Source organism: Gymnoscopelus microlampas, assembly GCF_963454915.1.
Source record: "Gymnoscopelus microlampas genome assembly, chromosome: 2".
Taxonomy (NCBI): Eukaryota; Metazoa; Chordata; class Actinopteri; order Myctophiformes; family Myctophidae; genus Gymnoscopelus; species Gymnoscopelus microlampas.
The window spans coordinates 14,057,185-14,084,591 of record NC_139939.1 but is presented as its reverse complement, the minus strand read 5'-3'; the positions used below and the strand labels follow the sequence as shown (position 1 = coordinate 14,084,591).

Genomic DNA, 27,407 nt, shown 5'->3' with positions numbered 1-27,407 from the left:
AATAATACAATATTCCAACTCATCATAATTATACCAAATTAAATCACATACAAATAATAATGAATACAAATACGGCTGGCCGTAACACCCCATAACATGCAATTCCAATTTGGGAATGATGGGATGTTGCGTTCATCATATAATGTATGGCGTTTTTTCTGTAAGAAAGACCCCCCCCCCCCAAAAAAAAGGCAAACGTTATGGAGTAGCCTATCAAAATTAGTTTGTACCTAATTTAGTGGGGGAATAAATCACATTTAGGCAACACAATTGTGATAAATATGCTAAAATCATAGCTTGGTAAACTCAAGCCCAACAGGTAACAACAGACTTTTATACATTACTTTTATATACATTACTGAGTAATTTAACATTACTCGGTAATATGAGCCCTCACAAAATGTAATGTGTCCAACTTTGTGTCCAAGAGTTCACTAAAACATCCACACAAAGTAGGCTACATTGGCCAAAGTACATTGGTCAGCTAACTCAAACACACTTTTCTTTTTTTTACCTAAAATGTTATCCCACGATTTTGTAACCTATTTCTTCACCCAGTGCCAATTGTCTAAGTTATCCTGGGCGCTACACTCCCTCTGCCAGTCAAACACACTCTTCTGATATAAATTGATGTTAATGTGATGTGGATTTCTTGAATTGGATACATTTAGCTGAATCTTTATCATTCATTGTGTAATACAGGAGTCTTTAATTGATTTCCCTGAATTAGCCCCTGCCCGAACACCATCTACTGCAGCCTGAGGGTTACGAGCTGCACCATACGCTGCTGCAGCCCCTGTGACAGCCCCTAATGTACCCATTAATGCTGCACCAATTGGGCCGAACACAAGTCCAGTTGATGCCCCAGCAGCAGCTCCAATCGCAGCTCCAGTAGCAACAGCAACCAATGTATAAGTCAAGAATGTGTTCCCTCGCTCAGCTTTCTTTCTTGCTTTTTGTTCATGTTGTTCTTTCAACTCTTTCATTTCTTTTTCCAGAGCCTCTGCCTCTTCTTTTTTCTTCAGTTCATCCTCCTCTTCATGTTTCTTCTCTTCATTCTCTCCATGAGATCTCTCTTCTTGTTGAAGTTGTTCATTCAGAGCCCTTTTATCATTCTCATATTTCTTCTTCAGTTCTTCCTTCTCTTTAAGTCTCCTCTCTTTCATGTCTCTAGCATATTTTGCTTCTTGTTCCTGTCGTTCTTTCTTAATTTTCTCTGTCTTTTTCAGAGAATCTCTCTCATGCTCTTTCTTCAGTTTTTCTTCTTCTTTACGTCTCTTCTTTTCATTGTTTTTAAGAATTCTCTGCATCTCTTCCTCTATAGCGTTCTCTGCTCTTTGGAACATCTCATTGGTGAAGTGGTTTTTCTGGCCATTCTTCAACACCATGGTGTGGATTTTCTTCAACAACTCAGTGACCTGAGAGGGATCCTTAGTTTTGTTGTTGAAGACATGATGACGACGTTCACATTTTCTCATCAATCCTTCCAATTGTGGAACATTTTTCAAAATTTCTTCAACTGGTTTACCGTCAAGCTGGTCACCATTAGTGAAGAGAATCATGCTGTAATTATTTGACATTTCACCAAATGTTTCTTGAATTAATTCCACAGATTTCCCCTCCTCTTCTGTGAATCTTCCCAGTTTGATCACATTCAGGAACACATGGGGACCGGGAGCAGCAAAACAAATACTCTGTTTGATCTCTGTAAGGGTTTGTTCTTTGCTAAATGTGGTGTCAAATAATCCTGGTGTGTCAATTAGAGAGACCTTTCTACCAGCCACTACACCTGTGACCTTCTGACAGTTCTTTGTACATGATCTCATTGAAAACTCAGATTCAAAAACTTCAGAACCCAGGATGGTGTTTCCAGTGGCGCTCTTTCCAGCTCCAGATTTCCCAACCAGCACAATCCGGATGTCTTCATCATCTATTATGAGAGCTGGTGGATTAAAATGATATGATTATGATGATGAACATTTAGGGCCCTATCTTCCATCAAGATTACCATTGCTATTTTCCAACAAATGCAATAAAAGTTTTACATCCAGTACCCACGTTGTTTAGATACCAAATGATTTTGCACACCCATGGGCGCGAGGCCCATGGGTGTGCAATTAGGGTGTGTATTGGTGCAATGCTCTCTTTCACACAGTATTTCCCTGGTATGTGTGTTCGCAATGTATGCACAATGCTTGCAACCAAGAATCCATCCAAATCCAATACAACAATAGAAAAGGCAGATTGTCATTAGTCCTATTATTACGTAAGACGATTACAAACAAGAATGTGTTGTGAACCTCTTGGCATTATCTGTCTCTGCTCAATGGACACTGTCAACATCCATAGAGCTCCGACTCGAGTTCCGACTCAAGACCAGTGGTGGACAGTAACGGAGTAAACCTACTTGAGTACTGTTCTTACTTGTACAGATTTTGAGTATTTGTACTTTACTTGAGTATTACATTTTTTTGATACTTTTTACTTTCACTCAAGTACATTTCCAAGACAAATATTATACTTTTACTCAAGTACATTTCTAGGAAGGCTGTGAAGTACTAGTTACACTGTAAAAAAAATCTGTAAAAAAGCATGGAAATGCTGTAAATTCTACAGTGAAAAACTGTAAATAAGAAAAACTATGAAAAAATGTTTAATTTACAGTATTATTCTATAAATTAAAATAATATGTACGTAAAATCATTTTATAGTATTTTTTTGTTAAAATAACAACACATCTCTGTAAATTTACAGATTATTGTAATATATACACTGAAAAACTGTAATTTTAAAAAACTATACAAAATAGTAAGAACTACACCATTACAATGTAAGAAAAACATGTTATAACAGTTAGATATTCTTTTACAGAAATAAGCTGTATTACGTTTTACTAATTAATATGTTATTATTTGTGGTATATTATACATTGAATCCCTTTCAATTTCACTGAAAAATACTTAACAATTTCCTTTTTTTTACTGTAAATTCCACAATATAAGTCTGTAAAATAATGGTTAGTTTCTGCAAGATTTACATTTTAAATTTGTAAATAGAACAACCATTTACTGCTGAATTACCATAAACCAAATATTTCTGTAACATTTACAAGCAGTTGTTGTGCTTTGGACATTGAATTCCACTCAATTCTACTGACAAATACGGGGCAAATAACGCTGTTTAGCTGTAAAAGCTGCATTAGGAAACTTTATTTTTAGCTCAGGAAATACAAAGGTGTTTGCACTGCGGCCATTTTTAATTAAAAGAGTTTTACAGTGAAAGCAACATCTAAATACTGCTGTAAAGACATTGACCTGAGGAAGGTAAGTTCCCTTTCTTTTTTTTCTCCAAATATACATTTCTCTCATTTTCATATTCAGTATTTATTGCAGATAAGTTAATATATTGTTTTATTTAGTCTTTTAAGATAGGAAGTATGAGGGTAAAGGTGCATGCATAGTGAAATAAATCTAACCATTATTAACCATATAAACCATATAAACTGAAGTGATATTGATACATTCCAAATATTATCGAAGTATTCTGCAGCACCCCTGGACTTGTGTCAGGGCACCCTAGGGTGGGCCTGCTCATAAGTCTGACATCCCATTAGTCCGACCATTAGGTTTGCGTGCGGTTAGGGTTAGGGATAGGGTTAGTTTTAATGGGGTGCCACGTCACCCACTTTGAGAAACACTGCTCTAACTGACCTTTGGTGTTGAGTTGGTTTTGTGCCTGTGTGTCAAATAAAAGTGAACCAATATATGCAAAAGATGTTCCCCTTTATGCCATATTTTCCCTGATTGGACCTGTTAGGCCCAGGTCCAGGGGCCCAAAGGTCAGTGTATAGAGAGGCATGTTTCATGAACAGGCAAAGTAGGCAAATCGGAGAGCCGTAGGTTCAAGAGGGCTCATTGGAGTCCATTGATTGCCAACCCCTAAGCTTGATTTGGAAAATTCCCTACACCTGTTGAATTCCCCACACCTGCCATTTGATTACTTAGTCCACTTTTCACAGTCAGTTTGCACTCTACAGACATTCAACACACATTCTCCACAGACACTGCACTAGGACTTTCCAGAACCGCCTATCCCCCCGGTATGCTCATATATGGGCATCATTAACAGCATAAAAGGGAGAAGGACATCTCCATGTATGTGCATGAAAGGGACACAGGGACACAGGCAGACAGACAGATACAGAGATCTCAATATATATTGGGACACAGACATACAGCAGTGGTTCTGAAACTTTTTTGTCTCAGGTCACCCCTGTAAATAACTTTTTCATCTAAGCATTACATTGTTACTTTATAGATCCTTATTTTATATCATATTATTGGTACGTAAATATGTAAATATTTCCCCTAAGATACTTTATGTGTCACAAGGAAAACTTGAAAGAATAGTAGTTTCCATTACGACAGTTTGAAAATAACTTCATACTTGACAAACACTCCATCCCCATTCTGAGGGGAACATTCACCCAAAATAGCAGATTTACAAGCTCACAACGCGATGCATTGTGAGCTTGTAGATCGGCTATTTCTGGCAAGGAGGTTTGGTGGTCTGTCTTACAAAGTACAGAGGGTTTTAAGTGGTTAAAGTGAAGTGATATTGATACAGTCCAAATATTATTAAAGTATTCTGCGGCACCCCTAGACTTGTGTCTAAGCACCCACTTTGAGAGACCCTGAGATACAGAGATCTTCATACTGTATATGGGCACAAAAGGGACACAGACAGACGGTTACAATGGGTACCCTGACAAAGGGTATACCGGGTATTGCATAACAGGGTGGGCTATGTATTCCCTATTTGCATTGTACTCGAGTAGGCCGGTGCCCAACAGGCACCTGTCTAGTAGTGCCAATAAACGCATCTGCTAATGAAAGGCTGCTTGTTGATGGCACACACAGTAAGGCCTGACAGGCTTTAAACCCTAGCCCCCTGTCATTAACTATAACATCCAGAGATTCTATACTGGATGTTTTTTGTTGCCCAGTCCCTTTTACACTGTAGGTAAGAAGGGCATTTGTTGTCAATGTGTGTTTTGTGTTGTTCCATAAGCCAGTTTAGAGTTTAGATTCCTTTTTCCAAGACAATGTTATCTCCTCAGTCATATGGAAATTATGCATTGTAACAGTGTTGGTTTCCTGTAAATAAAAACAGACAGTTGTGTAGTGTGTGTACATTCATTGGGTGGCTGGTTGTGGCACTTGCTTGCTGCACACATGCAGATCTACTGCATGTGGGGGGGGCCCAAGCCATCTCAGACACAGCGGTCCATAGACTGTTACACAGCAAAAATAGCAGATCTACAAGCTGATTGTTGTAAGCTTAGTGATCAGGTCTAAAAGAGATGCCAAGTTGAAAGTGGTATCTGTTTATCATCCATCCATCCTGCATATTCTTCCTATCACCCCTCCATCCTTCCACCTATCCATTCCTTGCAGAAATGTTATATTTTACTTCCTAATGGACAAAGTACTCATATGTTAAGTAAATGTATCTAAGCTGTTACAAGTAAACGTCCAGTGATGAGTAAAAGTCGAAAGGTATTGTCCTCAAAATAAAGTAAAAAAGATTAAAAAAAATACTCTATTATGCAGAGAGGCCCATTTCATCATTGTAATTAAATAAATCACTTTTAATTTTTAGGTGTTAAAAGTGTGTCTGATTACTTGATGTGCTGCTGGGTAGATTAAACTATAATAATACATAGAATTGATCATTTATATTTTGTATTAATAATCTGAATATGCAAACAAACTAGTGACTAAACCAGTCAAATACATATTTGCCTCTGAGATGTAGAGTATCATATTATGGAAATAATCAGGTCAATTCTTTGGTAAATCTGTTCCATAGGCCTATAGCTGTAAAAAAAAATATATATATATTCTTATTGTTTGGCATTATATTAATTGTTAATCAATTGTAAATGATGGAAGGAATAGTTGCAGTTTTGCCATTACAGAATAATGTCATTTGATACATGTGCCTTGAGGCCATTTTAAATTTAATATGATTTCCATTCAATTTACATTCCTGTAAAAATAACCTCACTCCTCTGTTCAATTCAAAAAACTGCCTCCTCAAATCACAGAGCAGAGCAATCAGGAACACCTGGGAGGTTTAGAACAAACAGAAGGAAGTAACTGACTGCAGCCCATTCTATGCTTAGCTTTCAAGCAGTGAGGCACAGACAAGCCTGAAGCCTAGACAACGCACCTGTTGATTTATTTTTCTTAAGAGTTTGTTTTGTCGAAACTTGAACTAACTAACTGTTAGTAATTATTCATTCCTTCATTGTCTTCATTTGCTGTAATATTAACGCCAAACAGGTGTTAATTCTGCTGACGTTTTCTCCTTCCATTCTGGCAACGTGAGCAAGGTAAAACCCTACATGTATTTAGCTCAAAATGATTACATGCCGTTTTTGCAGCTCCAATATAGAGACTTTGCGTGGCTATATTTTGCATTGTAAAATACATAGAAACGAGTCATGCTTATTCAAATGTGAAGGCCCTGGCTGCAAGAGGACATTTACTAGTTATGGGTCCTTTAGAAGTCATTTTTACCGCCATCATAATGCCCCTGCATCCTCTTTTAGTCCCAAAGCCACTGATATACATCTCAAATGTTCGATTTCACTATGTGACTGTCAATTTCAGACAGTGAAAGACTATATTTCACACTTAAAACAGCATTTGCTGGAGGGAAGAGTTGTGACATGTCCGGTTACTGGATGTATAAATACATTTAATGTGAAGTCATCATTTACTGCTCATATGTCCAGGAAACACAAAGGATATACTTTTGACAGTATGTTTACAGAATCTCAACCTTCTGAATCTGCTGAGTCAGCATGTGACAATGGGAATGCTGCCCCCCAGAGCTCAAATGATGCAATTGATAGCATGGAATTACCAAATAATTTCAACGAGGCTTATCTTAGAAATATGTCTCTCTTCTACCTAAAATTGCAAGGGCAACTCCTTCTTCCAGCTTCAACAATACAGACAATTGTTGAAGAGATGCAGAATGTGTATGAGTTGGGACAGGATTACACTTTAAGTAAATTACATTCACTTTTAAAAAAGGACATGTGTCTAACAGATGATGTTATTACTAAAATCAGTGACTGTGTGAAACAGTCAGATCTGTTCTCTGTCTGTCATAAGGGACCACTGAGGACAATATATTCAAGAGGCCAGGCATTCAAAAGCATGTTTAATTATGTGGAGCCTAAAAAAATACCACTAGGAACTGATGAAAATATGATTCCACGGTTTGCTTATTATGTACCTGTGAAACAAACACTAATTGGCTTATTAGAATCAGAACTATGGAAGCATTCAGTGTCACAACAGCAATCTTGTGAAACAGACTCAGATGTTTTTAATGACGTAAATGATGGAAAAACCTTTAAGTCCAACCCGTTCTTTATAAAAAACCCTGGATGCCTAAAATTAATTCTCTACCAAGATGCTTTTGAATTAGTCAATCCATTGGGCTCTGCTAAAAAAAAACACAAGATTCTTGCAGTCTATGTGACTCTGGCTAATTTACCTATTCATTTGAGATCCAATACTGATCACATGTCCCTTGTGCAACTTTGTACAGAAAGTGACTTGAAAAAATTTAAAAGTGCTAAAGTTTTCTCAGAGCTGTTGGTGGATTTAAAAGATTTGGAAGAAAATGGAATCATTGTAGGTGGTGATACAGTAAAAGGCGCCCTGTTTAGTATTCTTGGTGATAATTTGGGTTCACACGGCATTGGTGGATTTGTTGAAAACTTCAGTAAAGCCCAGTATTTTTGCAGGTATTGTGAAATCACACAAAGAGAGTTTCAGAGTGATGACCCAAATGTTCTTGGTCCACAGCGCACACCTGAATCTTATGACACTACTGTTGGTGACCTAGAAGCAGGAGACAGTGAGCACATCAAAGGCATAAAGGTAAACTCTGTTTTCAATGCACTAAAATCTTATCATGTATGCCAGCCAGGTCTACCACCTTGTTTAGGCCATGACATGTTTGAGGGTGTGTTATCATTTGATGTTGCACTGTACTTGAAGTATCTAATTAAGCAAAAGAAGTGGCTTACTTATTCAGATTTGAACCGACGTATCAAGCAGTTCCAATACAAAGGGTCAGATGCTTTGACAAAGCCTTGTGTTGTCAACTCTAAGGTATCCAAGCTTTCAGGTCAAGCCGTCCAGAATTGGAATTTTTTACGGTTGTTGCCTGTATTAATTGGTGACAAAGTGAAAAACCCAGATGATGAAGTCTGGCAGTTAACTCTCCAGCTTAAAGATATCGTTGAATTTATATGTGCACAAAAGATTTCGTCAGCAGAGGTAGCCTATCTTGAAATTCTAATCCAGGAATATTTGGATTCAAGAAAGAGTTTGTTTCCTAAGAATAAACTAAAACCAAAACACCATTACCTGCGCCACTATCCGGCATTAATTTTGAAATTTGGACCCTTGATAAGATTATGGACGATGCGCTTCGAAAGTAAACACTGTTACTTTAAGAGATGTGCCAGGCATTTGAAAAACTTTAAGAACATCTGCCAAACTTTATCTGAACGACATCAGCTGTTTAATTCATATATCATAGCTCGGCCAGGATTAATTCTGCAAGTTAAAGACAGTTGTAGGTTTTATCAAAATCTCTACAGTGAGACAATTCAACATGCAGTGAGAGGGTTTTGTTTTTCAGAAAACAATACTATCGTTTCCACTGACATACTGTATAAAGGCACATCTTATAAAAAAGGGCATTTCCTTGTCTCACAAAATGATGAGTCCATGGAGTTTGGAGAACTGCTCATGATTTTAATTCAAAATGATGCAACTGTTTATTTTGTGATGGAAATCCATGAATCTCACTATTATTCGGAATACCATCTATACTCAGTTAGAAAACAGAGTACAAAGTTACAATGTCTTTACATTAATGACTTGGTAGATTTTTATCCTTTAACATCATACATTCTTAACGGGCACCAAGTCATTCCTCTGAAACACAGTGTGTTGTCGAAATAAACATCTAAGCCACTGTGATGGAGACCATGCACAAGAAAGAGAAAAAAAGAAAATGCATTTACTGTGTGTGTGTGTGTGTGTGTGTATATATGATATATATTGTCAAATTACTGTAGTCTTGTCATTAATGCTTTTGAAAAATGTAATTTGTTCTTCCCATTCCAGCAATGGAGGAGACATTTCTTCACAGCGCCATTACTGCGGTCCTACCTGACCTTTCAGAGGTCATTGTCAAGATTCTAGAAGAGAAATTAGAGGCATTGGGGGTGGAGACATCTGATGATTTTCAGTTTGTTTCAGAAGACGATTTGCTGTCATCATTGAGGCCAATTCAAGCCCGAAAGCTCCTTGAGGCTTGGAAGCAGAAATGTAAGTAAATTATTGCAGGATACAGTACATTGTAAATATGGCTTAAACTTAATTTATGTCCCATAGCACGCACACATATACGTACACAGGAAAAGTATGTCTCTGTATGTGCACACAGTAAATTGAAATGAAGACGCACAGTAAAATGCATTAATATATAGATGAAATGTATGTGTGTTTTGCAGACCAGACTCCTGAAACCAGCTGCTCAGGTAGTGGTGGTTCACCTGGATGCCCTCGTCCGTCATCTGGGGCGTCAATATCATCTGGTACACACTTTGAGTGTTTCTTTTGAAATACAGGATGCAAGTGCCAAAGTAATTCGGTGATATACAAACATTCATATTGTGTAACTTTATGTGTATGCCTTTGTATGAATGTGTTTTTCAGACCAGACTCCTGAAACCGGCAGCTTAGCTGCTGCTTCACCAGAATGGCCCGGTCCGTCATCTTTGGCATCAGTATCATCTCGTGCAGCTGCATCATCTGGTGCATCATCAGGACTGTCTGCATCACCAAGAAGTTCATCATCAAATGATTCCAACATCTTCCGAAGTCCTGACAGAGACTGGGTGGAGAGCTTCATGATACCGTGGGATCAGTTCCCAGATGAACTTATCCACTCATTGGAGAGAGGAGAAGGACCATCAAGTAAACTGAGAAAGGAGATGATCCGGATTCTGGTCATTGCAATGAAGAAAAAATGTTCTCAGTTAGGGTCCAAGCACGCAGAGGTAGTTGCCAAAAAAATGGTGGAAAAATACCCCAAATCTCTGAAAGACGTAATAGCAGGAGATGTCCCTGGGACAGGATATGACTCTATAAAAAAGCAATTGGTATGTAGGATAAATAATCAAAGGCGACCTGAGATTCCCCACATGAGGAAACGAAAGCGTGGTGAATCTGATTCTGGCTCTACCACAGACGAAGTCAGTCCTGAACGGAGAGCAGCAGTCCAGGACACATATGGGTGCATCAACTGGCAGCAAAAATTATTGCCCCTAGGAGAGACCACACAGAGCCAGCTACAGAAGAAAGCTAAAATGAAGATGATGGAGGAACAGCAAACTGATGTGGATCGAGATGAAGTCAAAGGTCTAATGAGGGCGACTTTCTACACACAACGAAAAGAGGTAAACCAGGGGAAAAGCATCAAGGACCTTCTGGCAGAGTGGCCATTGTGCTTCCAGGAACTTGGCATGGCGGTCCATTTCCAGAATCTTACTGGAATTGAGCTGAAAGAGGTTTTCGGACGGAATCTGGAAGTCAAGGGAGAACGTCTCCTGAAGTACTTGAACTGCAATCCTCTAAAGATCAGCCAAAGGTACATGGACGCCCACACAAAGTACAAATTGATGAGGGGAGAGCAGGGTGGTATGTCTGACGATGTAAAAGAGATGGTGCTCCTTCTGCTGGCCTACTTCAAAGAGAAAGAGGATGAAATGTTCCGTTATGTGGAGCAAACATGCCTGGCACGGGAAGTTCAGATGGACAATGTTCCCTTGACTCCAGCCATCATTGTGTGTGGTAAGTTATGTTTTTTTTCCTTTTTTTTTGGTTCTGTCTATTGTGTAAAACACACACATTTTAAAATCTAAAAACATCTCAATGTGTTTGTGTTACGTTTTATTTGAATGTTGCTTGTTTTTTTGTTTTGCTCCTTTTTTTAGGGAAGTCCTGCTATTCAGCAAAACGCTATATGCTGAGTGTTGACCAAGTCATTGTACATGACAACATTCCCACCTTCGTGTCAGCAGTGTGCATGATGTTTGGGAGCTACTATTGCTTCAACATTCACTACCCATCAGCGCTGGCATCAACCTTGGAGTTTCTTCAGAGGTGTGTATTTTTTGGTTTGCTTTTTAATTGTTTTAATTTAACTGAAAGAAAGTAGTGCTGCCTACTCAAAATCTTTGCCATATGAAGTTGCTTTAATATAATAACTTGAATAGAAAATCTATACATTTCTTCTGTGACTGCAGGTGTATGTTCTCAATCAACCCAGAGAAAGGCACTAAAGTGGAGAGCAAAAAAGCACGTCTCAGTGTCAATCCTAGGGTGTCTACCTTGATCCAGGCTCTGTCGGACCATGAGTGGCGTGATGTTTGAATGGTAAGATTTTTGGCCACACACACACAGTGAAATTCGTGCAGAGATGTACATGCATATGGTAAGTACACACTCACATTTTATGTCCACACGATTATAAAGTACACTAACATTACAGGTGCAGTTAGGTTACATTCACAATCTCATGGGACATGTCTTCACGATCAACAAGAATGTCACTCAGCAGTGTCTCCGCCATACATGGTGGCAGAGACGGTACAACACTTCGCCAGTCCTTTTGCCTCGCCTCTGGACATTCCAAGCTGTCGAAACCCTCCAACAACTAGTCTGGCCATGTCCCCTGTGCCTTCCTGTTGATTGTGATCAAGCACGAAGCCACAGAATTGCAAAATGCCTTCTAAATCTGCACCGACTACATGCAAGCACGCACACACAGTACTTAGATATACACACCCATTATTAATATAATTTTTCTTATATTTTCCCAGGTGTCATCCATCAACCAATGCAGATAAAGTGGAGAAGACTAACACCACCCCCCCCCCCCCCCCCCCCTCTTACGTGAAACTTGACTCCAGGAACCTTTGGTAAACTTTAATGTGCAGTACACAGTGCACACAGAGATGTGTCTTTTTTTGTTTATTTTTGTTTTTGGATTTGATGTACAAAACTGTTGTAAGTTGTTTATACAACTTACAACAGCCAGGTCTACCACCTTGTTTAGGCCATGACATGTTTGAGGGTGTGTTATCATTTGAAGTATCTAATTAAGCAAAAGAAGTGGCTTACTTATTCAGATTTGAACCGACGTATCAAGCAGTTCCAATACAAAGGGTCAGATGCTTTGACAAAGCCTTGTGTTGTCAACTCTAAGGTACCCAAGCTTTCAGGTCAAGCCGTCCAGAATTGGATTTTTTTTTACGGTTGTTGCCTGTATTAATTGGTGACAAAGTGAAAAACCCAGATGATGAAGTCTGGCAGTTCACTCTCCAGCTTAAAGATTTCGTCAGCAGAGGTAGCCTATCTTGAAATTCTAATCCAGGAATATTTGGATTCAAGAAAGAGTTTGTTTCCTAAGAATAAACTAAAACCAAAACACCATTACCTGCGCCACTATCCGGCATTAATTTTGAAATTTGGACCCTTGATAAGATTATGGACGATGCGCTTCGAAAGTAAACACTGTTACTTTAAGAGATGTGCCAGGCATTTGAAAAACTTTAAGAACATCTGCCAAACTTTATCTGAACGACATCAGCTGTTTCATTCATACATCATAGCTTGGCCAGGATTAATGAAAGGAACCTTTGGTAAACTTTAATATGCAGTACACAGTGCACACAGAGACGTGTCTTTTTTTGTTTGTTTTTGGATTTGATGTACAAAAAAAGTATATGCTAGGGTTTAAATGTATACAATTTGTTTATACAACTTGCAAAAATTGAATTGAAAGTAGTTTATTTTGATTGATTTTTCTTTATTTTTCATATACTTTTTATTTGTCTTAGTACAAGCAGTCTAAATATTTTTGGAAAAAATGTCTTGCTTAATTAGCTGGAGAGACAGTTAGACCCCATGTTACTGATACACTATAAATATCAGAATTTATAGCACCTAAGACCTTGTAAGGAATGTTATTCCTAGCCTATATTGTAGGCTACATTAAATAACTTTTTTCACAATTTCTAAGTACATAAAATGTATGTATATTTATAGCAGTTGAAAATAAAGTTATTGCAGTATTTTCAGTATTTGTTTTCACTGTCATTAATACAACTTTTACAGTTGAGCACTGTTATTGAATTGAATGGAACTAGATGTACAATAAGCGACAACGACATGTAAATATGAAAAAAATAATTGGTGTAAAAACACCCTGATAATGCAATTTCTGCATAATAAAGCTATTGTATTTACCACTCTAAAATCTAAAAACTGCTGGAAAAAACTGTTAATTGACACATTTTATATATTTTTTAAAAAGTTAATTTTAACTCTTTGCAGGGAATTAATGTTAATTGAGACATTTTATAATGCAGCTTTTACAGTTAAAACATGTTATTTGTAATTGAATGGGATTTAATGTAAAATGTACAACAACTGCATGTAAAGGTTACTGTATTTACCAGTATAAAGTCTAAAATTAGCTGGAAGAAATGTTAATTGAGACATTTTATAATGCAGCTTTTAAAGTTTAAAAATGTTATTTGAAATTGAATGGGATTTAATGTAAAATCTACAACAACTGCATGTAAAAGCTACTTAATAATTGGTCGAATTCAATAGAAAATACTGTTGTATTTACCGGTTAAAAATGTAAATTAAAACAGTTTTATGCTGTAAAATGATTTTACAGGATTGTGTTGTAAAGTAGTTACAACGTTTTTCTGTATTTTTAACTAAATTAAAATGGCAACCCGGCTGCCAGTATTTTCCTGTAATTTTACATTTTTTTTTTTTACAGTGTACTTTTAGGTTGGCTGTTCTTTTTTGGGTTTTTTTCCTTCTTCCCTAAAATGCAATTGGCCACACGCTGTGTTCTTCAAAGAAGGAAACCTATCACAGTACACACTCTGCACTGGGATCTACATAATGTGTATTCAACAGGGGGTCCATGACCCCTAGGCGGTCCTCAGAGTCACTGCATGGGGCCCATCCATTTGAAAAATATATATACAATTACAAATATGAATGATAATGATTCATAAGCCCTAATAGAAAGCCTGTCAACAGAACCTACAGGAGCAAGTTCACACTTTTGAGTGTTACTTGCATAATGTCCTATAATGTAAACCACACTTCACACCCAGATACAGTATGTCTGAGAAACATTTACATTTCCTTCTTATGCTGTATGTTTTTAAGTATTGCATAGCGAGTGCTGACAACTTACAGTAAATTGCTATTTCCGTGCCTTTTATACTGGTTTTAACAAGAAACATGGAGACTGCCATGCTCAACTAAAATGTTAGTTGACTTATCAGGATGAGAAGACAAAGCGACCTAACCTACATTGTATTGAATGAGAGCAGGGTGGAGAGCAACTGCGGTTCAGCAAGACCAATATTTAAATAAGAGAAGGGCAATTTCTCCTATGAAAGCAAACAGGCAGGTGCTCAAGCACTGGTTGGCTCCTGTGTGTGCGCCTGGAGGCACTGCATGCTACACAGGTCACAGGTTAAACTGCATGCTACACAAGGGACTAGGGAGTCACTCGCAACGTTGCCAAAGAAATTTGTGCTGAATTGTCAGATGTCATGAAAGCTGTGAAGAACGCCCTGCTCTACTTCACCATTCTGATGTTCGATGGATTTCACACGAAACAGTGTTCTCACGCATGTTGAAGTTATGTGTCTAGTCAGGAGTTTTTACTTCTCCAAAACTGCACAGAGCTGGCTGACAATTTCAATGACGATGTTTGGGTTGAACAGAATTGTGTATGTTGTATGCAAGGCCAAAATGCACGTGCCATTCACGTTTCTGTATGACAGAATGGAAAGCATTGTAAAAAAAAATAAGAATATACAGTATGGAGTCCCTGCTTCATCTCTCTATCAGCTAAGGGGTCCTTGGCCCAAAAAACGTTGAAGACCCCTGATCTACATAAAAGCGGAAATGATTTTATTTTTACTTGTACTTGCACTTATGAAGTATTTTTTAAAAGCATGTACTTTTGAATACTTAGGTATATTTAAAAGCAATTACTTTTACTCGAGTAACATTTTGACTGAGCTACTTTTACTTGTAGTGGAGTAAATTTGACTATTAGTATCTGTACTTTTACTCAAGTACTGGGGTTAAATACTCCCACCACTGCTCAAGAGACGTGCGTTGAATTCGCCCAGGATGGCCAGGAAGTTATGTGGCAGGACACTTTCAATTGCCTGCTTGAGCTTATTAATGTTGTAGTAGTACTGTGCTTTGTCGTCAACAGGGGCAGCCTTAAGGACCTGCCCCCCTGTCCCGTCCACAGCCAGTGTGCTATTGTTGTGAAGGTGAGCGAAGGGTGGGTCTTCACTCAGTAACCCAATCACAAGTAGTTGTCTTTATCATCAATTTAAAAATGAATGACTGGTGATAATATCATATTTGATACACCAAATTAATAACCACACATCGCTGATTACAGAGAACTTTGAATTATATATAGAATATGTATCAGTTCAGAATTGGGTGCGGAGGTGATGGAATAATGCAACTGAACTGTGTGAGCGAAGCGATTTTCTCCTTGTTTGTCTTGAAAAATAAATTATATGGATTTTGTTTTTCTTTTGGCCAGATACATACCTTTATTGCCCTTCTTGAATCTTGCCCTTCTTGAATCTGCACTCATGTCTGTTTTGAGAGAGAGGAGAGAGAGAGAGAGAGAGAGAGAGAGAGAGAGAGAGAGAGAGAGAGAGAGAGAGAGAGAGAGAGAGAGAGAGAGAGAGAGAGAGAGAGAGAGAGAGAGAGAGAGAGAGGGAGGGGGGGGACACAGACAGTCAGACAGACAGACAGACAGACAGACAGACAGACAGACAGACAGACAGAGAGAGAGTTCAAACATTTCCAAAGGGGAAAAAAAGAAAATAAAATAAAACTAAAAACAAATTCAACTAAATTGGCTTAAAGGACGACGTCACTGATTTTCAACCTATATAACCTATATATCATATAATTGGTCCTCACTAATACTCATGATAAAAATGGTACAATTTCTTTCTACTTGGTCTGTGTCTCATAGGAGGGCTGTGGACAGTCCAGAAACCTGTCTACCAGTGATATCATCGTTAGGAATGATTTTTTTCCCCAACAAGATTTCACATTTTTTATTTAGATTGTATTAACACGAGAACAATGGCTTCTATTATTGCATTGCAATTTTCCAGGAATAGAAAGCCTGCAGTTTCTATTAGCTTGGATTCCCCATTGATGATGTCATTGGTAGACAGGAGTCTGAACTGTCCACAGCCCTCCTCTGAGACACAGACAGAGTAGATTTTTTTTTACCATTTTATCATGAGTATTAGTGAGGACCAATTATATGAAGATAGGTTGAAAATCGGTGAAGTCGTCCTTTAACCTTAGAACACTAACCATGAAAATAGTCACAATAACAATATAATAAATTCCATAAAAAATAATTCTCATCAACATCCTACTATCCTACTATCCTACTATCCTACTATCCTACTATCCTACTATCCTACTATAATTCTAGTAACCTCTGTGCGTGCGTTTGTAGTGGTGGTGGTGAAGACACCCGGTTCTCCCCACTGGCTGGACCAATTGCTCTGATTTTGCACACAGCCATTGACCATTACCATCTGAACACAACTGTGAAGCCCGTTTTTCAATTTCATCAAATCTCAGCTTCTTATTAGCGTTTTGGTGTCAAAGAATGTCGTCCCATAGCTGCGGCTGCCCAGCTATGGGACAAACTGCCTCCCGGGTTGCCAGATCATGTGCGTATATCCCCCCACGGCTGCGCCGACCGGGTATGGTCTAGTATATTAAAATACAACAATACATGGCAAATTGAGGTACTCCTCTTTGATATTTTAACATGAAACTTATATCAAAAATATATCATGGGGGAACCCTATCAAAAAGCATTGTAAAATAAATATTCCTTTAAAAAAAATGAAGCTGGGAACTTTTCCTTTGGTCCACCCATTCCTAGGACATGTGAGCCTTGTACAGTGAAGTTACAGTCTAATTGCATCAGCTGACCATTGTGGGAATATGGATTTTTTAAAACACTAACCATGGGTGAAATTCACCCGAAGACCACCCTGTAGAAAAAAGCAGGGATGGGGGCAGGGAAACAAACCTATGACGTCAGTGAGCATCCTGCAGGTATCCAAGGACCCGCCCACCTCAGACATCAGCAACCTTATGAAAATCACATAATTACAATTGTTTGGGTGAAATTTACCCATGGTTAGTGTTCTAGGGTTAAGGGAGGGCCGATTTGTAGCCAATCGGAATGGAATATGAAAAATCTGACATATTCAGTCACAGAGATCATGTGTACCAATTTGTATGGTAGCAAAAAGTGTGTTTTGAGGAAAACGCCAAATGGGGGGAAATATTGCCAGGCAGAAATGGGCAATAATAATTTTGATTGCATGACCAACGGTTCAAGAGTTATAGGCCAAAACGTGAAACGGCCTGTTATACCATTTGACCGATTCTTTAAAATGTGTTTCTTCCTTGCCCTACCGGAAGTCTGTGTGCAAAGTTTCACACAGATCGGTCCAGTTGTGCCGGAGATTATGTGTTCACAGACACAAACACACGGACGGACAGACAAACCAAGGAAGTCCGGCCTAGCGGAGACAATAAACTTAAAGGCAGATAACCACCTTTTATTAACTAAAATTAATATTGTCTGTGATTACCAAAAAACATGACACATCCTGTGAATATAGTATAGGCCTATATGAACAAAGTTCTTTAAGAGCATGCAGCGTCATTTACGAAGATACTGAAAATATAGGTCAATTTAGTTTTCTCTTCAATAATAAATGCAATATGTGGGCTTGTATTTATTTATTTACACATACTTTCTACTCTAAGTGAATGATCCGAAGGTATTTTTCCTTGTACTTGTTCGACAAACTCTGGTCTGTTCATCTTTCCTAGTAAATATGCATGTAGCCTCTGTTGTGACATAGAACTGTGAAGGTAAGTCTTCAATCTTCTCAAGCCTGAAAAACTCCTCTTGGCCTCTGCTGAGGAGCTTGGTAAGACCATCAATATTTTCATGAAGGTCTTTCCCATACTGAGCCCCCAAGTCCAACACACTGCACTTATATTTTTTTGTTAAAGTTGTGTCATACACATGTACATGTGCACCAAGATTTCCGTTTGCCGGTATATGCCAATCAACTACAATCTTAATTTGCGTTAAAAAAAAATGCCGTCCTGGCTGTTTCTATTATTATAATTATTATTACCATAGTCTATAATATAAAGTAACACAGTACATTACAATACTTTGATTTATAACCATTAAAGTCATCAAAAGTTATTTATGAGCATACACTGTCTTTTGAAGTTTCTGTGTGGTTTCCCGGAGTAGCCTGCCTACATTACTGCCCTCCTATGCCTCACGACAACACACATCGCTCAATATTGTTAACCACTTAAACCCCATATGGTTGAGCCGAGTCCCTCAGGGCTCTATGGTAGTGTTTTTTCAGTTTTCTGTCATTGTGGGGAAAGCTTTGGCTGAAAATAGCCGATCAATAAGCTCAGAACGCGTTGCAGCGCGACACGTTGTGAGCTCGTCGATCGGCTATTTTCGGCGAAAGCTTTCCCCACGATACGGATGCTGGTGGTTAAGTTGTTACGCACTGCAACTCCCGTACCAGTTGGCTACGTGCCAAGTGTTTTGCCACTGGAATGATTTTTTAAAAATGTGTAAACTGACACAAGCAAGTTGGTGTGTTTTCATTGTTAGCGACAGGATCTGTTTGTTCTGTTTCAGATGATGCCACACGGAAAACATCTGCAGCCACATTGCCACAATCAAAAACAATCAGACACCTGAACAAGCTAACCAAATCGAAGCTTAAGTGGCTTCAAAATCTATCCACAAACACCACCCAAGGCATCCAGAGTATCTATAGATTTGTGATTTCATTATGCTTTCCATAAGAAACCAATTGTGAAAATTGACACATTAGTAAAGTAATGACTACACTTGTCCCCAGTCTGTAGGATAGAAATTAAAAATGTTGTTTGTAAAATAACTTTACAAATGTCAGCTGCTGACCACTTGATTGCTGTCATTATCTCATTAACATCAGTTAAAGTGGTTAAGTCACACATTAGCCTACCGTACATGTCACTAAAAGACAAGAGGTCTCAGTGTCTTACCTGCTTCAATGTTGAAATGCTAATGTAGGTCTGGAGAGACAGAGGAAGTATAAAGACAGGCTATGAAGCTTCATCAACAACGACCAGCTCACTGACACGTCTCTAGTGTTTCTGTAATTTTATAGAATGCGGTCTGAAATTGCTTTGATGGGGGGAGCCAGAGATCTATCTCTGTCATTTACTGTACACGAAGTGAGGCAATTGGGGAAGTTCTGTTTTCTCCTACCATTTGAAAAACTCATCAGAACATCAAATCACATGCCACCTGTCTCAGTAACAGTTTCTTTCCACATGCAGTTAGGATCTTGAACAGCTGACACACATATAGTGTGCACAGCACAATGTTTTTATATAATAAAAAAAAAATTAAAACGTTTTTTTTTTTCCAAGGGGGCGGGATCAAAACAATGACTCTCGATGCAATTGGTTAGACCTACAAACCAACTACCAATTACAGTCTCCCATATTTGAATACTGGGCCCTGATTGGTCACCCCAGACTTCTGGAGCAGGAAATGGATTCACAACGGAGCGGTGCCAGACCCAAATTGTGGAGGGCAATTTTTTTTTTTGCACTGGCAGATTGGTCTGGTCCCAGGCTATCTCCATATGGCCATATCAGTTGGATCACTGGTGCAACGTAGCTGTGAGGGCCGCGAAGCTGCCTGATCTCTAGATGTGAGGGGCACAAAGCGGCCTGAACCTTTAGTAGCCTTTAGCCGTTTTTTTTGTTTTTGCACTTTTCTGCCTATCCTATTGCATGGATACATTTCATGACTTTTGCAGAAAAGTAAAACTTGTGACATTTCATTTCACACCTTAAAGATATGAAAACACAATGTTGTTTTGTTCTACCCCATAGAGGTATCTAAAAAACTACACTGCTAAAGTTTAGTGTCACTAGTCTCTTGTCCACTACTTCACTGTTGTTATAGTGGCTAAAATCCTTCCCTCTGTTGAGTCTGAGTTATAGACTGTAAAGGAGGCCTGAGTCTGAGGCAAACAACATTTCCCTTCAAATGCTTATATCAGTGGTGGAAAGTAACATTTACTCAATTACTTAATTTTGAGGTATTTTTTACTTTAGTGGAGTAATTTTCTGTACTTTTACTTCTACTCCACTACATCTCAGAGGCATATTGTACCTTTACTCCACTACAGTTATTTGAAAACTGTAGTTACTAGTTACTTTGTAGATTTGGATTATTATTACAAAACATACATTAGCTCCCACACAAGCCCCACAAGCTCACAATGCGTTGCATGACTCGCATCACGACCCTCGTGAGCTTGTAGATCGGCTATTTTCAAAATATTTGTATCTTTTGAAAACCTGTGAAATGGGACATTCTGCATAATGAGTACTTTCTACTTTTGGTACTTTAAGTACATTTTGATACCAATACTTTTGTACTTTTACTCAAGTAAATTTTGAACCCCGGACTTGTATTTGTAACAGAGTATTTCTACATTGCAGTTTTGATGCTTTTACTTAAGTAAATTATTTTTGTACTTTTTCCACCACTGGTTTATACTGTATATCCTCACCACTATATTATAACTCTATGCCATCACCACTAGATGGCAGTGTTGGTAGCCTACTGGGGCCAGAATCTTCACGCACATGTACAGGTTGTCAGTGTAGCAGCCTGTGTGGTTCTATAATGATAGAAACAAGAACACAAATCAGATTATGATCACATGTGAATGACCACTCAAAAATAAAGTAGCTCAACCAACAACAATCCTGTACATCTCTCTCTCTCTCTCTCTCTCTCTCTCTCTCTCTCTCTCTCTCTCTCTCTCTCTCTCTCTCTCTCTCTCTCTCTCTCTCTCTCTCTCTCTCTCTCTCTCTCTCTCTCTCTCCAATTGATGGGTGTGTGGCCTGTCTGCACCACCCTGCATGGGCTCTCTCTCACAGCACATTATCAAACACAACACTAAGCTGAATTTGACAATAGCTGTTGATTTTAAGCAAAGATTAATGTAGGCTACTTTGGACATTTTTTTAACTCGCACGTCAACGTTTGACTTTTGCTATAAGTGTGAGGCGTGTCCCCATGGTCTGGGAAATGCAACAGCATTGCAGGGAGGTGTGGAGTCAAGTGTTGATTTAACTTTACAAGATTACTAATGGGCAAAGTATTCCCAAGTAAATACTCTGAAAAGTATTCAGAAGTACAAATTACGAACTGCAATTTCTTAAAAACAGACATTTTCAGACAGTTTCAGAAATGTTCAGAATTTTTTAAAGTAGGCTAATTTCAAAAGATTTATTTATATTTGAAATTTAAAGTAAATAATAATAATAAAAACTCCCAAATGTATGTATTTAGTTGCTGTCTACCACTAAAGATTACAAATGTTACAAATTTCATAATTGCCATCACTATTTTATTGCCAACCTTCTTGCCAAGCACAAAATGGAGTGTGAGTGTAAAGGTCTCATAAAAAACATCCCTATTTGTGTTACTATGTTCAATGTGAAACAATGTAATTATGGATCATATGAGTAAAATGAAACAATTTCCCACATTCTATGTTGGTGAACCCAAAACCCTACCGTTTTGATCCAAATGGCATGTCATACAGCAATGAATTACTTAGTATTGAGTATACTGCAGTATATACACATGTTATTTGGAAATTATATATTATATTATCATCACCATACTGAGACTATGACTCATGAATGTACAAAGCATTCTATTTATTAATAACTATGTTAAAATTCACACATATACTATGTACATTCCTGTACATGTGCTTTCATTGGAGCCAGTTAAGCAAAAGTTAAGGTGTGGCAAGGTCACCTGACAACATCAATGGCCAGGATACAATCATTTCTGACATAGGCTATTACAGTGCAAAAGTCTGACATGGCAAACATCATTTAAAAGTCTTTTAATAGAATTAGAATTAATAGATTTAATAGAAAAACACATATGCAAACATTCATTGGTGGCCAAACCATCTTTTAAATAACACAACAAACGGTGTGTGTAACATAAATTACATGTCAATTGTATATATTTAAAACCTTTTCAGTTAAACTCTAGAGGTGTGCATACATGTACATCACTTAAGAGAACTTAAGCTTTCAAATACAGTCTCACCCCTCTACAATGATGTGTAATGTGCCATTCAGCACTATGGACAGCATCGTGGTCAGCATACCTACTCTTTGTAGGTAGGATACTTTGCGGAAAACTAAATAAAAATTAAAACTAAAAATATTATTGACCAGGGAGCCAATGTGAGGAACTGTCTACTACAACGGTGCAAGTGGTTCATCAAATCATAAAAAAATAGAAAAAAGCATATGGTCTGTGAAAAAGTAGTATTTTCAATTGCCAGGCAATACATGTTTAAACACTAGTGTTGCCAATACTTTCAACACTGATATAGGTGGCGTCGGTCAATTTGTCACCGTTGACTGTTTGTAAATTCATTATCCTCGCCAGGCTGGAATGGCCAAAGGCGAGGGATTATGTTTGCGCTCCTGTGAGTCCATCTGTCTGTCTGTCCATCCATCCGTCTGTCCATCTGTGAACAGCTACTCTCGGCCACTACTGGACCGATCAACGTTTTGTTTTCAATATATTTTCAGCTAAATATCAGGATTAATTCGTTTCTCAAGAGTTGTAATTACAAGGGTGGGGGTTGCTGGAAGCTTGAGATCAGTCAAAGCAAAGATCAGTGTGTAAGATCAATACCCGGCTTTCAGGGGAGCTTACTTTTTTTGCATGCCTCAGTAGAGCGGCTGGTAATGAAACATCCTTGATACATGCTCTGCTGTGTGTCAGCACATGCACCTCAATGACAAAAAACAAACATCACCTGTAAGACATGGTCGAATACAAGAGAACACAATCATTTCAGCACAAATAAGAAACGTCTGTGTCTAATGTAAACACAACACAGCAATCAAAGATGAGTAATGTACTCATGAACTAAAATATACCAGGCTGCCTACAGTAGGCTACAAAGTCAAAATGACCCCCATTAAACCTACAACATAATGATGATGTTATATACAATAATTAACATAATGTACAGCTACATAAAACAATATGGACATACATAGCACAATAGTGTCAAAAACAATGACCAGTGACTAGAACTGATGTGTTTTTAAGAGGAGCCGTGACTCCCACATGGTTCACACTCTGCACATCATATTGATGATTCACTGTCATAGCCTACTTGATTAAAAAACAACAACACCTCAATCTCAGCCTGGTTTGAAGCTCATTATGCAACAACACGGCAGATTAATTAACCAGTTATCCTGGGTACATTTATCCATCAGTTTCATTAAAGCAATGCCACATTAGTTACCATGGAGATTTATTCTGTGAAGCTATCCTGGTCCAGACCAGGCTAACAGCCAGGTTTAACTCAACCTGTTGCCTTTACTGTTCATTAAGCAGTCAATCTGATCACAAACGTCTACCTTTTTAAGTCTATGTTTACAACGTGCGTTGTGAGCTTGTAGATCAGCTATTTTCAAATAGTCGCTTCTTTTGGGCTTGTTTTCATATACCTGGTTGCTTATTTCTCTCGCAAAATCTGGCAACACTGGCAGCAAGCGATATTGCTTCGATTATTTTGATTTATATTAGGACAAATTTGCGCCAATGTAAAGACAAAACGAAAGCAGGGAGGAGGCGTCACATCCGATACATAGGCGTTGTTTAGATGCCTCAATAAAATTATACAGTGTGCACATTGAAAAACGAATGAAAAACAACCTGTGATGTCTTCTTTTATATTCCTGAACCGATTAACTGACAAAGGACAATCGTTCAGAAGTGTTGGTTCACAAGCTGGTTGACTCCAATGTATTTCACTGAACTTTCGGATCCAGTTTTTCCTCGCATGAGTGTCAATGGTGCCTGACTGGCCCTTGGACTGACCCTACTTTCTTCTATCATAGCCTTGACTGTATGACGGAAGCATTTGAAAATTGTGGGAGGCAACAGTCTGGCTCGCCAGAATATTCATACTTGACTCACTCGCGGGACGCGGATGAAGCGGAATGCAATCATAAGAATGATCCGGGCACTCAAAAGTTAAAAGACGCCCGAGTCGTTTTAATAATAAAGTTTCCAGAAAGACTTTAACTTTCTGAATCATTCTATTAGGATAATTATTATGGTAATTATTCCAATGAAGACACACACTAACAGCAAAGTTTCAAACTTTATATCAAGCTTAGCTTTAAAAAATAAAGCTAAGCTTAATAAAATAAAAGATGAAAGTTGTTATATTATTTACAAGTGGACTTCAGGGAGGCTTTTTAATGTGGTACTGTACATCCTAAAACATGCATTAGCCTAGCCTATTTTGTCCTACTAAATCTTGTTTTTTTGGGGGGGGGTTTACAATCATTTTGCACAACCAGCACTACGTGAATTAGAACCCTTCCCCCATTTTTAGGACATATTTGCAATAGATGCCATTTCCAATATCATCATAATTAGTTACTCCATGTAGGTCTAGTCTCCTTTATTTTTCCATTCCAGCACTTTCCAATACCATGTAGGCTAGGCTATGCCACGGATATTCCAAAATATGGAGTTCCTCCACAGCAGTTGGACTGAATTCACTTCTCTATACCCTAACACCTATATTCCGTATTATTGTCTGCCTGGTTGGATGCAAATCTTAATTGCATTTGCTTGTTGTATTGTATGTATTTAAATGGACAGCACTATGTGTGACCTGCCATATATAAGCTAATTTAATTATTGAATTGCCCGGTTGCCTAGCGGTCAGGCGTATACCACATATATAGGCTCTAACGCCAATCCTGACGACCTTTGCTGCGTGTCTCTTCCCGTTTCCTGTCTATCTCCACTGTGTATTATCAATAAAGGCAGAAAAGCAGAAAAGCCCCCTACAATGCCACCGTAATCATGGTAAAGCGCACCCTCTCATGTGACATTGCTTTAATAAGACATGGTCAACACAGGTCAACATATAGGCCTACATGATGAACACTGGTCAACATAAATGATAAAGCTGTTACTTCTTTATCTGGCATTTACCAATCACAGTTACCATCATCGACCTAAACAACAGCAAGACACAAATCCACAATATGTTTTAACTTTACATTGACTGATTTCAATGTAATGTCACAAATTATGTGAGGAGTCACTGGTATATGAGTTATTTATTATAACAGTATATTACTCTTTCAACTTGATTTGGGCCTGTCTCATTGTTATTAGAAATTGGCAGAAAATATGTGATAGATTGCTTTATCATTTTACAAACACCTTAGGCTCAGATCACACATTGGAATAAGATAGACACAGACACAGCGGAGATCTCCTTCACTTTTTACTTGCCGCAAGGAGTAAATGTACAGCTTGACCTGAATCATTTCTGAAGTACAAATACTTTACATACATTTATATAGCAGACAGAGAAGGAAAGACAGAGACAGGCAGGGAGGCGTGACTACAGTACTTAAAAGTATCAGACTACTTTCAGTAATCAGTACTGAATGTAATAGATAAAAGCGTACTTGGGGCAGCGAGCTCTAAGGGCTGCATAAGAGATAACCGTGGAATGCCAAACACATAACTCACAGTTGCCTTGTAACAATAACAAACCACCTAATATGCAGTCTTTGGCTCCTGCACACATAGGGAGAAGAATATACTTCATATATTCAATTGAATGATTAATTAGTTGAACACATTAACAATATGAATAGAACTTATAAACCCACATTACATAGAACTGAGAATCGGCTCCGTCAATATGTCATAAGCCAGCCATTCTTTAGCTAGTGCAATAAAACATTTCAGATGTGCTTTGGTTGGCTTTATATTCCTTACCAGGTGATCATAAGGACATTGTTTATTTATTGTCTCCGCCAGGCCGAAGGCCATGGATCATTACGCAACTCCTCAAATAAGCCACGCCCAGGAGATACAGATTTTGTCCAAAACTCACACAAATCGGTACACATTATCTCTGGGATCATGTGATCAAGATGTAGTTGTATAAGGCTATGACCAAAGTTTGCGAGCCCTGGCTAGGAAACCAGGCCTGGCGGAGACCTGTACTCCGAGGAGAACACTTTTCTTGTTTCATCTGTGACAGGCACAACTGAGGCAGCTCAGAAGGGACTTGTGCACAGTCGGCTAAATTATGACCAGCCATATCTTTATTATTTATATTGTTTGGTATTGCTTTTCTGTATTACTTAGTATTTCTGTGTTCCTGCAAGGTGTAGTAGAGGTTGATGACTATTTAAATGAACAATTATGGCGGGCAGTGAAGCTGTGGGGAATTAGCAACTGTCAAATTGACGATTGCCGGTTTCAGCTTCCGTCCGTGGGGATTTGGTTCTCACTGCCGATTGACTGGCTCTCATGATACTCCCGTTACGCCGTCACCGCAAGTTTGCTGGTGCAGGTAGTGGGATCCTTCAACATAAATAAATCACTTTATTTGTAATTCAGCCATTGTGTCCAATGTCCATTCATTATAATGTTAAACACATTAGACAAAAGGGCGTAACATTTGTCAAACATTTGGATATCCAACTGTATGTGATGATATTCATCTGAAGTTATGTTGCTGTACTAGATCAGCATGGCCCTGCTGATATACTGTACCTTTCATGTGTTATACCCTGCTGATATACCTTTCATGTGTTATACCCTGCTGATATACCTTTCAGCCCTTTCATGTGATATTGTTTAAATGATAACTCATGTGACATTAAGCAGGCCTGTAGAAAACTAGAGTGATCTAGAGTACAGTTATCATCTCATCCATCTATGATCTCACCTGGTATTACAGCCTACGGACACTTATAAACTCCGCTGACAAAGGCCACACTTAGCAGCCTTTTTCCAGGGATGAGTGACACCTGTGACAGGTGTGACTTGTCATCCGACAAAATGTAGGCAAATCCCTGAATATTAACTTAAACCCTGTCTTTTGGTGGCCATCTTTGGGATGTTTACCTGCTAGTCTCTCTAAGTAGGAATCGGATGTTGTGGCCTTCGCTTCACTT

At 38.4% G+C, this 27,407-nt stretch overlaps 2 protein-coding genes and 1 long non-coding RNA gene across 3 annotated transcripts; 2 read left to right on the top strand and 1 right to left on the bottom strand.

Annotated features, from left to right (window-relative positions):
* Positions 1–639: 639 nt before the first annotated feature.
* On the bottom strand, positions 640–15,836 carry LOC311058148 (GTPase IMAP family member 4-like). The gene is made up of 2 exons (XM_084075484.1): positions 15,786–15,836; positions 640–1,942 (listed from the first exon to the last, which is right to left on the bottom strand). The coding sequence occupies exons 1-2, from the start codon at positions 15,829–15,831 to the stop codon at positions 687–689; spliced, it is 1,302 nt and encodes a 433-aa protein (XP_083931610.1). The 5' UTR covers positions 15,832–15,836; the 3' UTR covers positions 640–686.
* Positions 9,251–10,284, top strand: LOC311058268. Its single transcript, XR_014602039.1, has 3 exons — positions 9,251–9,428; positions 9,614–9,697; positions 9,819–10,284. It is a non-coding gene; the product is annotated as an uncharacterized lncRNA (long non-coding RNA).
* Positions 10,455–12,044, top strand: LOC311058208 (uncharacterized protein). The gene is made up of 4 exons (XM_084075572.1): positions 10,455–10,955; positions 11,099–11,267; positions 11,411–11,540; positions 11,987–12,044. Exons 1-3 carry the CDS (start codon positions 10,472–10,474, stop codon positions 11,535–11,537), a joined length of 780 nt encoding a protein of 259 aa, XP_083931698.1. The 5' UTR covers positions 10,455–10,471; the 3' UTR covers positions 11,538–11,540; positions 11,987–12,044.
* Positions 15,837–27,407: the final 11,571 nt, after the last annotated feature.

Coding starts and splice junctions, on each gene's coding strand:
- LOC311058148 (XM_084075484.1), bottom strand. CDS start 15,831: ATGAGTGCAGATTCAAGAAGGGCAAGATTCAAGAAGGGCAATAAAG. Junction 1,943..15,785: donor ATTCAAGAAGGGCAATAAAG/GTATGTATCTGG, acceptor TTAATCCACCAG/CTCTCATAATAGATGATGAA.
- LOC311058208 (XM_084075572.1), top strand. CDS start 10,472: ATGAAGATGATGGAGGAACAGCAAACTGATGTGGATCGAGATGAAGTC. Junction 10,956..11,098: donor TCCAGCCATCATTGTGTGTG/GTAAGTTATGTT, acceptor TCCTTTTTTTAG/GGAAGTCCTGCTATTCAGCA. Junction 11,268..11,410: donor ACCTTGGAGTTTCTTCAGAG/GTGTGTATTTTT, acceptor CTGTGACTGCAG/GTGTATGTTCTCAATCAACC.